Genomic DNA, 12,482 nt, shown 5'->3' on the forward strand with positions numbered 1-12,482 from the left:
TTTGTGTGTGTGGAGGTCAGAAAACAGATTGTAAGAGTCAATTATTTCCTCCTACCGTGTGGGTCACGGGGATCTAACTCAATTCCTTTGGCCTGGTGGCAAGTGCCTTCACCCCCTAATTCATCTCACAGCTCCACATTTTTTTCTTTTGGTCTTTCATTGACTTGAAACTGACCAAGCAGCGCTGTGCTGGTTGGGCAGCAAGCCCCAGGGATCTGCCTGTCTCTGCAACCCCGTAGACATGTGCCAGCATGCCAGGTTTGTTCTGAGATCTAACTCAGTGCTCATGCTTGTAATGCAAGCACTCTACTGACTGAAATGACTCCCTAGCCCTCCTGATTTTCTTAAAACAGCATTCTTGAGATAAAATCCATTGGACATCCAATTCACTCACTTGAAGTCATCAAACAATTTGATGCTAGTCAATGTATTTCCATTGCATCTTTAACTACTATTTATTTATTTTTTTTTTAAGGAAAAAACCCTTATTTTTATCAATATGGATGCTTTCCTTTCACCAAAGTCTATGTACCACTTGCATGCAGTACTGGAAGAGGCCAGAAGAGGGCATCAGATTCCCTGGAGCTGGTGTTACAAAAGGTTGTGAGCTGCCCTGGGGTGCTGGGAGTTGAACCCAGATCCTCTAGAAGAGCAGCCAATGCTTTTCACCCGGACCCACCTCTCTCCAGCTGCATTGTATAATTTTTATCTCAGTAGATTTTTATCTCTAATCTTTCTTTTAACATTTTTATCACATTTATGTATCTGTCTGTGGGAGGTGGTGCACACACAGGCCACTATGCATGTACGGAAGTCAAGGACAGCTCGCTCGAGGCAGTTGTTTCCCTCAACCGTAAGGGTCCTGTCTCCAGACTTGGCAGCAAGCACCTTTGCCTCCGGAGCCATCTTGCTGGCCCAACCATGATCTTTGTGAAAGTATGTTTCACTCTAGGGATCAGGCCTCTAGACAGGCCGGAGAGACAGAGGAAGGGGATGCAGTGTTAAATGTATGCTTCTCAACCTTCGCTTTGCCCAGTTCTGTGGCTTAGGGGGGTATCTCTCTTAGCAAACCAGCATCCTGGAGAGGACAAGGTCTGGTCAAGGACCAAGTTGGTGAGGCACACAAGTCCTCATAAAGGACGTATGTTCCTCCTGGAGTCTGTTGACCGTCAGCTCTACACAGCCAGGACTGCTGGGCAGCTGCAGCCTCCAGCTTCCAAAGCTGATGGAGATGGGTCTCCCCCAGGGCTGGGTATCTAAGGACAGATCCTCGGAGAGCTGAGCTCATCAGAGCTTGGGAACAAGCAAGGTGTTGAGTGTACCCGATGTCATCAGAGCTCCATTGCTAAGCACCCTGGCAAGCAAATCTCTGAGAAAACCAAGTCCCTATCCTAGGGAGAACTGACGCCATGAAGATGAGGGAGTGTGCAAGGGTTGGGCTTTAACTGTAGAATCACCTGGGAAGGCTAGTCCATGGGCACGTCTTTGGGGGGGGGGGGCAGGTTTGTTTTGATTACCAGGAAGTCCCGCCCACTGTGGGTAGCACCAGTCCCTGAGTAGGGAATCCTGGATTGCATAGGAATGGAAATAATAAACTGAGCATTGGCATGAGTTGATTCAATGTTCTCCATTCTGGACTGTGGATGTGATGTGACTAGCTACTTCAAGGTCATGCCTCCTATACTTCCCCACAGGGAGGCATTGTAAACCAATTGTGTGGTGATATACTGTGTATCAAATAAAGCTTGCCTGAGGATCAGAGGACAGAGCCAGGCACTTGATTAAACATAGAGACCAGGCAGTGCTGACACACACCTTTAATCCTAGCACTCAGGAGGCAGAGATCTATCTGGATCCCTATGAGTTGGATCTCTATGAGTTCAAAGCCACCCTGGACTACATGAGATTGATTCAGTCTAGGAGAGAAAGAGAGCCAGGCAGTGGCTTTAATTCCAACACTTGAGATCGCATGCCTTTGCTTGGGAAGCACACAAGCCTTTAACCCCAGCATGGAAGGAAGGAAGCGATGGCTGGGCAGAGAAAGGTATATAAGGCACTAGGAGACAGGAACTGAAGGCTTTTCAGGCTGAGGAGTCCTAGAGATAAGACGTGGCAGTGGCTTGTTCCTCTGTCTCTCTGGTCTTTCAGCATTTACCCCAATATGTGGTTCTGTTTTTTCTTTTATTAAAAGATCTATTTAAGATTTGAGCTACAAGTTGCTTTTTGCTGCTGTTGCTCCAGACACCATTTCTCTGTGTAGCCCTGGCTGTCCTGGAACTCTCTCTGTAGACCAGGATGGCCTTGAACTCTTGAAGGCTTAGAATTGCCTGCCTCTGCCTCTCGAGTGCTGGGATTAAAGACACGAGTCACCATGCCCAGCTGAGAGTACATACTGCTTTTGTAGAGAAACTGAGTTTGGTGCTCATTTCTCCACGGAACTCCACCTCCAGGGAATCTGATGTCCTCTTCTGGCCTCTAAAGTACCTGTACACTCTCTCTCTCTCTCTCTCTCTCTCTCTCTCTCTCTCTCTCTCTCTCTCTCACACACACACACACACACACACACACACACACACACTAATGTCGTCATTGTCACCATCATCCCCATCATCACCACCATCACCATCCTCCTCCTCCTCCTCATCCCCATCATCACATCCTCATCATCCCCATCCTCCTTCCTCTCTCTCCCCCCTTTTCACTGCAGGGGTCATTGTGGGAGCCATCATGGGCATCCTCCTACTTTTCATCCTGGTGGGCTTGCTGATTTTCTTCCTGAAGAGGAGGAGGTGAGACTCGGAACAGGACTGGTGGGCATTTGGCTAGTGGGAGCCCAGAAGGGAAGATGAGAATCCCTGGTCTCGGGCTCAGGCTGGAGATTTACATTCCGGTGTCTTTCTTCCAGAAGAAAGAAGAGCCAGCAGAAGGACGTGCCCAAGGATCTGGTGTTCAGGTGAACAGGGGTGTGCGTGTGCGTGTGTGTGTGTGTGTGTGTGTGTGTGTGTGTGTGTGTGTGTGTGTGTGTGTTCCGAGGCCATCACTGTCAGGTAAGGGGAGGGGAGTTTGCTGCTCACCGGATAGGTCAGAGGGCAGAACCAAGCCTCGGAAGGGCTTGTGACCCCTGTAATGGGCCATAGCTCATTCACGTAGGGTCAATTCTCTTTTTTGTTTTCTTTAAAATTTTTATTTATTATTCTTTGAGAATTTCATTCATATATGCAATGTGATTTGATCATATTCAGCTTAATTTCAAATTTTATTTACTTTATGTGCATGAGTGTTTTGCGTGCAGGTATGCCTGTTTACTACACTCAGTCTTGGTACCCGAGGAGGCCAGAAGAGGGCATCAGATCCCATTAGGACTAGACTTACAGATGGCTGTGAGCAGCCGTGTGTGTGTGTGTGTGTGTGTGTGTGTGTGTGGGGGGGGGGGTGCTGGGGATTGAACCCGGGTCCTCTGGAAGACCAGCCAATGCTCTTAACCACTGAGCCATCTCTCCAGTCCCCATCCTAACTGCTTTACATTTATTTATTTGTGTCCACATACTACACAGTGCATGTGAGGAGGGAGGTCAGGGGACCTCTTGTGGGAGCTGGTTCTCTCTTTCAACATGTGGGTCTCGGGGATCAAACTCAACTTGTGTTCCAGCACTAGGAAGGGCTGAAAAGCAAGATAATGTAGACCATGCTCTATGTGTGGAGACAAATAAAGCAAGAAGAGGGGAGAGGGAGGTCAAGGAACACTCTAGACAGGGCATTAAAACTGGAGGAGGGGGCTGGGTGTGGTGGCCCACGTCTTTAATCTTAGCACTTTGGAGGCAGAGGCAGGCAGATCTCTGAATTCGAAGCCAGCCTGGTCTACAGAGCGAGATCTTGGACAGCCAGGGCTACACAGAGAAACCTCTCGAAAAACCAACCAACCAACCAACCAACCAACCAACCAAACAAACAAACAACCAAGCAAACAACCAAAACTACTAAAGGAAAGGTGGGGCCAATTAAGAAGAGCAAAGATCTGAAGGAAGTCAGAAAAGATTTGGAACAGTTCTGGGGTGTCCTGTGACGCGCCAGGAAGAGGGGAAAAAATGCCTGCTTCCCAACAGGGGTAACCCTGAAAGCTCAGAGGACTCCAAGAAGCGCCGCGTGATGAGTAAGTGAGTTTGTCAGGGATTACTTACAGAGCATTGGAAGCCTTTAGAAGGCTGCGTCCCCCAGAGTCACCATCACACCTGCGCATACCGCCAAGCGCCTGCGGGTCTAGAAGCGGGAAGGATGCAAACCCAGGCCTCGAGCGCCACCGTACGTCCGAACAGCGGAAGCGACGGCAGGCTGCTGTAAAGAAAGGTACCACAGAACCAGACCCGGAGAGCCTGGGCATCCAGGCTCCCGCGAGGGATTCCTGCAGGCTCAGAAAACTCCGTCAGACTACGGAAAGGATAAATTTCGCTTTATGGACGCCTCATATAAAGAACAGATAAATGGCTGCAAGGTGGAGTTACTCTGGCTAGGACGGAGACCAGTCTCTGTACACGGGGCCAGGGCTCTCCTGCTACAGGGACAGGCAAGTGCAAGGACGCTGAGGTAGTAGTGTTTGGGTGCTTAGGGAACACTGTGTATCTCTGAGATTGGCTGGTGTGAACACAGGGAACGGTGTTAGGGAGTAATGCCAGAGAGGTGGCAGGTGGGGCTCCGTCAGGTGGAGTCTTGCAGGAGAAAGCAAGCATGTCAGTGTACATCCTTGAGGGGAGTTTGGAGAGGGTTTTTCTGTTTTAAGATTTTATTTCATTTTATTTTTTTTTTTATGTGTAAGAGTGCTTTGCCTGCATGTACATATGTGCGCTATGTGTATGCAGTACCTGCAGAGGACAGAAGAGGGCAGTGGATCCCCCAGAACTGGAGTCGCAGATGGTTGTGAGTCATTATGTGGTTGCTGGGAATCGATGCCAGGTCCTCCGAAAGAGCAGCCAGGGCTTGTAACCACTGAGCCCTTTCGCCAGCCCCATCCTTCTCCCTGCTAAAGGCTGAATAACACTCCGCTGTGTGGATAGACCACAAGGTTTATCCGTGAGCTCACTGATGGGCGCTAATATGGCTTGCACCTTTGTACCACTGTGAGCCACACTGCTGTGAACGGTGGTGAGCCAATGACCTTTGGGATTCTCCTTTCTCTGGTGGATTTACTCAGCAGTGGTATTGCTGGGTCAAGATCATTGTAACTCACTATGTAGACCAGGCTAGCCTCGAACTCACAGAGATCTGCCTGCCTCTGTCTCCCAAATGCACGAGGCTTCATTTACTTTTTTATTTCCTGGAGTATATGCGATGCATGGATGTAAGAAGACAACCCAAGGGCATCAGTTCTCTTTCCAACACGTGGCTACCAAGGATGGAACTCAAACAACCCGGCTTTGTCTTAGGACCCTCTACCTGCTGAGACATCTTGACAGCCTCAAGGTGCTTAGAGTCTTCATTTTTTTACCCTTCTTCCCAACACAGTTTCCCCGGGGATATCCTAGCCAAAGACTTTGCCGACTACGTCAGGGAGAATGAGAAGGATAGCAACTATGGATTTGCCAAGGAGTATCAGGTGGGTGAGAAATGAGGCGTTCGAGCTGGTGCCCACATACCCTGGCTTCCCACGCCCTTCTGGGTTGAGCTTAAACACTGAGCCATCTCTCCAGCCCTTAACTTTTTTTGATTTATTTGTTTTTATTTTATGTGCATGGGTGTTTTGCCTACATGTATGCATGGGTACCGTGTATAGGCAATGCCTACAGAGGCCAGAAGAGGGCGTTGGATCCTCTGCAACTAAGTTACAGGTGATTGTGAGTGCTGGGAATTGAACCAGGGTCCTTCGGAAGATCAGCCAGTTCTCTTAACCATTGAGCCATCTCTCCAGTTTCCTTTTTTCTTCTTCTTATACCATTTGGGACTTTCTTAGGGATCAAAGTCGGTCCTCAGGGTTGATTGCAAGCACCTTTACCTAATGAGTCATCTTGCTGGCCCATATAATCTATTTAGATTATATTCATCTCTGTATCTTCCTCTTTTGTCCTGTCTCACTCATGTTGATATCTTTCCTTTTCCAAAGTCCCTCCCTTTCTACTCCCCAACCACGGGGTGTGTGTGTGTGTGTGTGTGTGTGTGTGTGTGTGTGTGTGTGTGTGTACATGCCTGCACACCAATGAATTTAATTAGGGTTGTTTACAGATGGAGATGTCTCTTCCTTTTCCAGCAACCAACTGCCTGTAGATCTTCCATAAACACGATCACCTTTTTGAGACAGGGTCTCGTATTCCAGGGTGGCCTGGAACATGCTGTCTAGAGAGCCAGAGATGACCTTGAACTTTTGATCCTCCTCCCTGACCTCTTAAGTGCTGGAATCACAGGTGTGCTCCGCAGAACCTGGTTTATGCAGTGCTGGGGATCGAACCCAGGGCCTTGTGCATGCTAGGCAAGCACTCTGCCAACCGAGCCACTTCCCCAGCCTACCTCTTTTAATCATGCAGAAACTGTCAAGCGTGTTTCCTTCCAACTCTCTGAAACCCTAAAACAATGATGGATACTTGGTTAAGCACAGGACTCCCTGACGCATTACCCAGGGCCTCTGTCTGAGGAAGCCCCGGCTTCCTCTAACTCCTCACAAGTGCCCCCAAGGTGGATGGTCATACACCTCCAGTGTTTGTGAGTGCCGCAGAGTCCCAAGATTCAATGGACAAACAGAAGAGGGGCGAGTGGGGTCGTGTGGCCGCTGGAGGAAGACAAAGAAAATCCAACACCTTGAACCTCTTCTGTCCTCTCCGCCTCTAGCAATTGGCTCTGGAGGGCCAAGGCGCGTCTCAGATGACAGCATCCGCTCCAGAGAACACATCCAAGAACCGCTACAGGAATGTGCTGCCCTGTGAGTCTCTGGTGCTCGTCACCCTCGTCTGCCTCCCCATGGAGTCTGCCAGAACCCATTCCTGTTCTCTCTCTCTCTCTCTCTCTCTCTCTCTCTCTCTCTCTCTCTCTTTCTCTCTCTTTCTCTCTCTCTCTCTCTCTCTGGTATGTGTGCGTGTGTTTGTGCATGTGCATGCAGTTTGCATGGATCTCTACATAGAGACCGGAAGTCTTCTTCAGTCACTAGCCACTTTAAAATTTTTATTTTAAAAATTTTTTAGCTGGGCGGTGGTGGCACACGTCTTTAATCCCAGCACTCCGCAGGCAGAGCCAGGTGGATCTCTGTGAGTTCGAGGCCAGCCTGGTCTACAGAGGGAGTTCCAGGACAGGCACCAAAACTACACAGAGAAATCCTGTCTCAAAAAACCAAAAAAAAAAAAAAAAATTTGTGTGTGTGTGTGTGTGTGTGTGTGTGTGTGTGTGTGTGTGTGTGTGTGTGTGTGGTTTGTATATGAGTGCCCATGGAGACTGGACGGTCTGGGTCTTCTGGATCTACAGGTGGGTGTGCACCCCTCAACATGGGCGTTGGAAACTGAACTCAGGTCCTCTGCAAGAGCAGCAAATGCTCTTATCCATGGAACCATCTCTCCAGCACCATGGGTGATTTGCTTGTGTGGTTGGTGTTTTACGTTTTTATTTGCTTATGGTGGTGGAGGTGTAACGTGCATGCCACCGCCAGTTGTGGAGGTCAGAGATCAGCCTGCAGGAGTTGGTTCTCTCCTTCCACCCTGTGGGTCCTGGGGGCAAACTCAGTTCATCAGGTTTGGTGGCTAGTGCCTTTTTCCCAGCTGACCTATCTTCCTGGGCCTAATTCTTTTTTTTTTTTTTTTTTTTTTTTGAGACAGGGTCCCAGGAGTTCAGGCTGACCTCAAACTCACTGTGTAGCCAAAGATGGTCTTGAACCTCCCACCTCTGCCTCCCAAGTGCTTGGATTACAGGCACCTGGCTTTACACGGCACTGGGGATCCAACCCAGAGCTTCTTGCATGCTAGGAAAGCGAGCACTCTGCCCAGCAGCTGGGCCACATATCCAGGCCTGCCTTGCTTTTGGAAACAGCGAGCCTAAGGTGTCCTCCTGTCTGGGCCTCCCCAGTGCTTGGATGACAAGCTCGCGCTCCCACGCCTGGCTTTTTGACATAGGTGCTGGGTCTGGAACTGGGGTCACATCCGTGCAGCCAGCCCTTCACTGGCTGAGATGCCTCCCCACCCCCTCTCACATCCCCCTTCTCATTGCTGATACTGCTGTGTTCTCCTAGATGACTGGTCTCGGGTGCCCCTGAAGCCCCTCCTTGAGGAACCGGGCTCCGACTACATCAATGCCAGCTTCATACCGGTAAGGTGGCCGGTAAGGCGGTGGCAGTGTGGGGGGGGGGCACTCCGTGACCCTGGAGAGCTAAAGAGCTAAAGGGGGGTGGTGGTCATCTGATGACCGCCCCGTGACATGCCCGCTTTCCTCAACTAGGGTCTCTGGAGCCCCAAGGAATTTATTGCAACCCAGGGTCCCCTGCCTCACACCGTGGGTGATTTCTGGCGTCTGGTGTGGGAACAGCAGAGCCACACCCTGGTCATGCTGACCAACTGCATGGAGTCTGGACGGGTGAGAAGAGATTTCTGTCCTGGTGCTAACCCCTGAGCACCAACCCTTGAGCCTGCTCCATCTGGACACTGGCTTGGTGCAGTCCCTTCTGCACACCTCTGCCTTTCTCCAGTATAACTCCAGCCATCTTCAACATGGACCCATCCCGTCCACCTTCATAATGTTCACAGATCCGTGTGTGCGTGTGTGCATGTGCGTGTGTGTGTGTGTGTGTGTGTGCGTGTGTGCATGTGTGCATGTGCGTGTGTGTGTGGTGTACTGGTCCATGTTCTGCTGCTGTGGGTGAATGCCACAGACTGGATATTTTATAGAGGACAAAGGCTCATGTGTCTTATGCTTCTTGAGGGTGGGAAGTTCAAGAGCATGATGCTGGCATCTGGGCAGGGTCTTCTTCCTGCACCATGACAAGTTGGAGAGTACCACGTGGTGAGGCACAGCCAGCCAGAGCGGCAGCTCAGTTCTCCTCCTCATCGTACACAGCCGTTAATGTCATCTTGAGGGCCCTACCCTTAGATGACTTCATGTCATCCTAGTGTCTTTGCATAGACCCCATCTCTAGATACTGTTCACCTATGAATTTGGGAATGAGGCTATCAGTTCTCAAGTTTTTAGGGGAGGCACATTCAAACTACATCAAGGTTCCACAGACCTTGGGGTTAAGGAGTCCTCTTGGCTGGTGTGAATCTATTAGATCTGGTACCAGGGCAACAAACATATCTTCACCTTGATTAGAAGAACCATATGAAGAGGCTGGTACTTGCTTAATATGCATGAGGCCCTAAGTTCAATTCCCAGCACTGTATAAACCCATGAGGTGGCACAAACCTATAATCCCAGCATTCTGGAAGATGGAGGCAGGAGGACCAGAAGTCAAGGTCATCTTTAACTTCAAGTCAAGCTCAAGATGGTCCTCTCAGGGGGGGAAAAAAAGCAATATGTAAAAGGTGTCTTGTGCTCAGGGTTGGGGAGATAGCTGAACGGATAAAGGATTTAACACATAAGCAAGGGGCCAGAGCTTGGATCCTCAGAACCTACATACATGCCAGGTGAGCACGGTGACTCGCTTGTAATTCTAGCCCTCGAAAGGCAGAGAAAGGGAGCCTCTGGACCAAGCTGGCCGGCCAGACTAGTCATAGTGGGCAAGCTCCATGTTCAGTGAGAGCCCCTGCCTCAGCGAGTACAATGTAGAGTGGTTGAGGAAGACCCGAGACAACGGCCTCGGGCATCCACGTCCATATGCACACGCAGGCATATTCACTTCCACAGTGTACCTACACACACACACACACACACACACACACACACACACACACACACACACACCCTGCTCTGTTTTCTCACTGTCCCGGTCTCCCTGCACAGGTGAAGTGTGAGCATTACTGGCCTCTGGATGCTCAGCCCTGCACTCACGGGCAGTTGCAGGTGACGGTGGTTAATGAAGACGTGAAGGAGAACTGGACAGTGAGGGATCTTCAGCTCTTCCACGTGAGTCCCTCCAACCCCAACAAGAACTCCTCAAGGAGGCTCCTGGCAGTGTGTCTCCCAGAGAATCCCCCATTAGGCATAGAAACTTCTGGAGTCTCTACACCCCGCCCTCCTCAGCCTTCATCTCCTTTCAGGTGGGAGAAAAGCAGTCACTCTTTGTGCGCCAATTCCACTACCTGACCTGGCCAGATCACGGAGTCCCTTACTCCCCAGAGCCCTTGCTGGCTTTCCAAAAGGTGCTGCGGCAGTGGGTGGACCAGACCATGGACGGAGGACCTCCCATTGTGCATTGCAGGTGAGCAACACCCTGCAAGTCTCCCCAGGGACTCAGAATCCATCACAGACATGCACACGTACACATAATTAAAAGTAAAATAAAATCTGTAGAGAGCAATTAGGGGCCATCATGGTGGAATACACCTGTAATCCCAGCACACGGGAGGCAGAGGCAGGTGGATCTCTTAAGTTCTGGGCCAGCCTGATCTACAGAGTGAACTCCAGGAGATAGCCAGGGCTACACAGAGAAGCTCTGTTTTGAAAAACCCAAATCAAAACCAAACCAACCCAACAGCGACAACAAACCCCAAAGCCAATTAGTTTAGGGGTTCTTCCTGTGAATTTCAGTGCCAGACCTGTTATTAGCTGCACGGACTGGGACACTGACTTTCCCCTCCCTCAGCTTTCATGTTACCACCTGTAAAATGGGTGTGCTGATACACCCTATGGCCAACGGATGGAGAAAACGCCAGTCACTGTCCTCATGGCCTCACAGTCCCCACTTAAACTGTGACTTGATGAGTGTCACACTTTCTGGGTGCTCCAAAACCTGTAGGGATATATTGTGTAAACTTGCCTGAGGATCAGAGGACAGAGCCAGCCACTAGATTAGACATAGAAATCAGGCAGTGGTGGCACACACCTTTAATCCTAGCACTCAAGAGGCAGAGATCCATCTGGATCTCTGCGAGTTCAAGGCCACACTGGGCTATATGAGATTGATCCAGTATAGGAGAGAAACAGAGTCAGGCAGTGGTGGCACACATCTTTAATCCCAGCACTTGAGATCTCTTCTCTTTGCTTGGGAAGCACACACGCCTTTAATCCCAGGAAGTAATATGGCAGGACAGAGAAAGGTATATAAGGCATGAGGAGACAGGAACTCTCTCTTCAGGATTTTGTAGAGGTGAGAACTAGTGGCTGGCTGTTCTGCTTCTATGATCTTTCAGCTTTCACCCTGATATCTGTCTCTGGGTTTTTTATTAAAAGACCATCTAAAGACTGGAGAGATGGCTCAGAGGTTAAGAGCACTGGCTGCTCTTCCAGAGGTCCTGAGTTCAATTCCCAGCAACCACATGGTGCCTCACAACCATCTGTAATGAGATCTGGTGCCCTCTTCTGGCCTGCAGGTGTACATGCAGGCAGAACACTGTATACATGATAAACAAAGAAACAACAAAAAAGAAAAAAAAAAAAGACGATCTAAGATTTGAACCATACAGTCTCAGCTGCTAGGACTCCAGACTTCCCTCCCCTCTGAAGGCCTAACCCCTGTCCTGTCCCTTGCTTAGTGCTGGCGTGGGCCGGACAGGCACTCTCATCGCACTGGATGTCCTGCTCCGACAGCTGGAGTGTGAGGGGCTGGTGGGTCCCTTCAGCTTCGTGAAGAAGATGAGAGAGAGCCGGCCATTGATGGTGCAGACAGAGGTGAGGGGCTCTGAGGGGACGGGGGCATGGGGGAGGGAATGAGGGACCCTTTGGGAAGCATTCCTCATCTCTGTGCATCCTCCCCAGGCCCAGTATGTATTTCTTCACCAGTGCATCTTGAGATACCTCCAGAAGTCAGCCCCGGCCCTTATCCTGAAGGAGGCAACATATGAGAATGTGGCCAGCGTCATCTACGAGAATGCAGCAGCCATCAGAGCCCATGAGTCTGAGGCCTCGGCTACTGGGTGCTGAGCCTACACCCAGAAATAGTCAGGCTGGATATGGACCCCTGCTGGAGGCCCAGATACCCGGACCTCCGACAGAACTGAGGGTTGGAGTCTCAGCCTCCCCAGCCCACTGGAAAGCCATCTCCTGTGATCCAAGGACAGGATGACACTGATGCACTTCAACTATGAGCCTTGTGGGAGCCGGGAGCCTGAGGACAGGGAAGACAAGGGGGATTGCCTGTTCTTTGAGTGGAGGTGGCTGTGGCCTGGGTATACAGGGTCTCAAAGAAACAGGCTGGAACCTGGATTCGGAAGAAGGAATCAGGGTCTGGAATTCTGCTACCTGAGGAACAAGGGCAGGCAGGTACCTGCCCTCCCTACCCCCACTATTTCAGAAACCACATCAGCCTCCTTGAATCGGAGGCTGAAGGGAGTCCCTGTGCTTGTGGTCTCCCTGCAACCCACGCCTGCACATTCTTTCCGTCCATATAATTTATTAAACTATTCTCCCCGAAGGTGGGTTTTTGTCTC

At 50.3% G+C, this 12,482-nt stretch overlaps 1 protein-coding gene across 1 annotated transcript in view; it reads left to right on the forward strand.

Moving 5' to 3' along the window:
* The window catches only part of Ptprh (protein tyrosine phosphatase receptor type H), a 37,823-nt gene extending 25,357 nt beyond the window's left edge, over positions 1 to 12,466 (forward strand). The window contains exons 15-24 of the mRNA XM_052763337.1: positions 2,708 to 2,789; positions 2,909 to 2,953; positions 5,497 to 5,587; positions 6,811 to 6,901; positions 8,195 to 8,271; positions 8,401 to 8,535; positions 9,898 to 10,020; positions 10,155 to 10,315; positions 11,589 to 11,724; positions 11,812 to 12,466. Coding sequence (XP_052619297.1) covers positions 2,708 to 2,789; positions 2,909 to 2,953; positions 5,497 to 5,587; positions 6,811 to 6,901; positions 8,195 to 8,271; positions 8,401 to 8,535; positions 9,898 to 10,020; positions 10,155 to 10,315; positions 11,589 to 11,724; positions 11,812 to 11,976 — 1,106 coding nt within the window. The 3' untranslated portion in view covers positions 11,977 to 12,466. The remainder of the gene's footprint in view (positions 1 to 2,707; positions 2,790 to 2,908; positions 2,954 to 5,496; positions 5,588 to 6,810; positions 6,902 to 8,194; positions 8,272 to 8,400; positions 8,536 to 9,897; positions 10,021 to 10,154; positions 10,316 to 11,588; positions 11,725 to 11,811) is intronic.
* The last annotated feature ends 16 nt before the right edge of the window (positions 12,467 to 12,482 follow it).

Source organism: Peromyscus californicus, unplaced genomic scaffold, assembly GCF_007827085.1.
Source record: "Peromyscus californicus insignis strain IS unplaced genomic scaffold, ASM782708v3 Scaffold_4__1_contigs__length_199733344, whole genome shotgun sequence".
Classification (NCBI taxonomy): domain Eukaryota; kingdom Metazoa; phylum Chordata; class Mammalia; order Rodentia; family Cricetidae; genus Peromyscus; species Peromyscus californicus.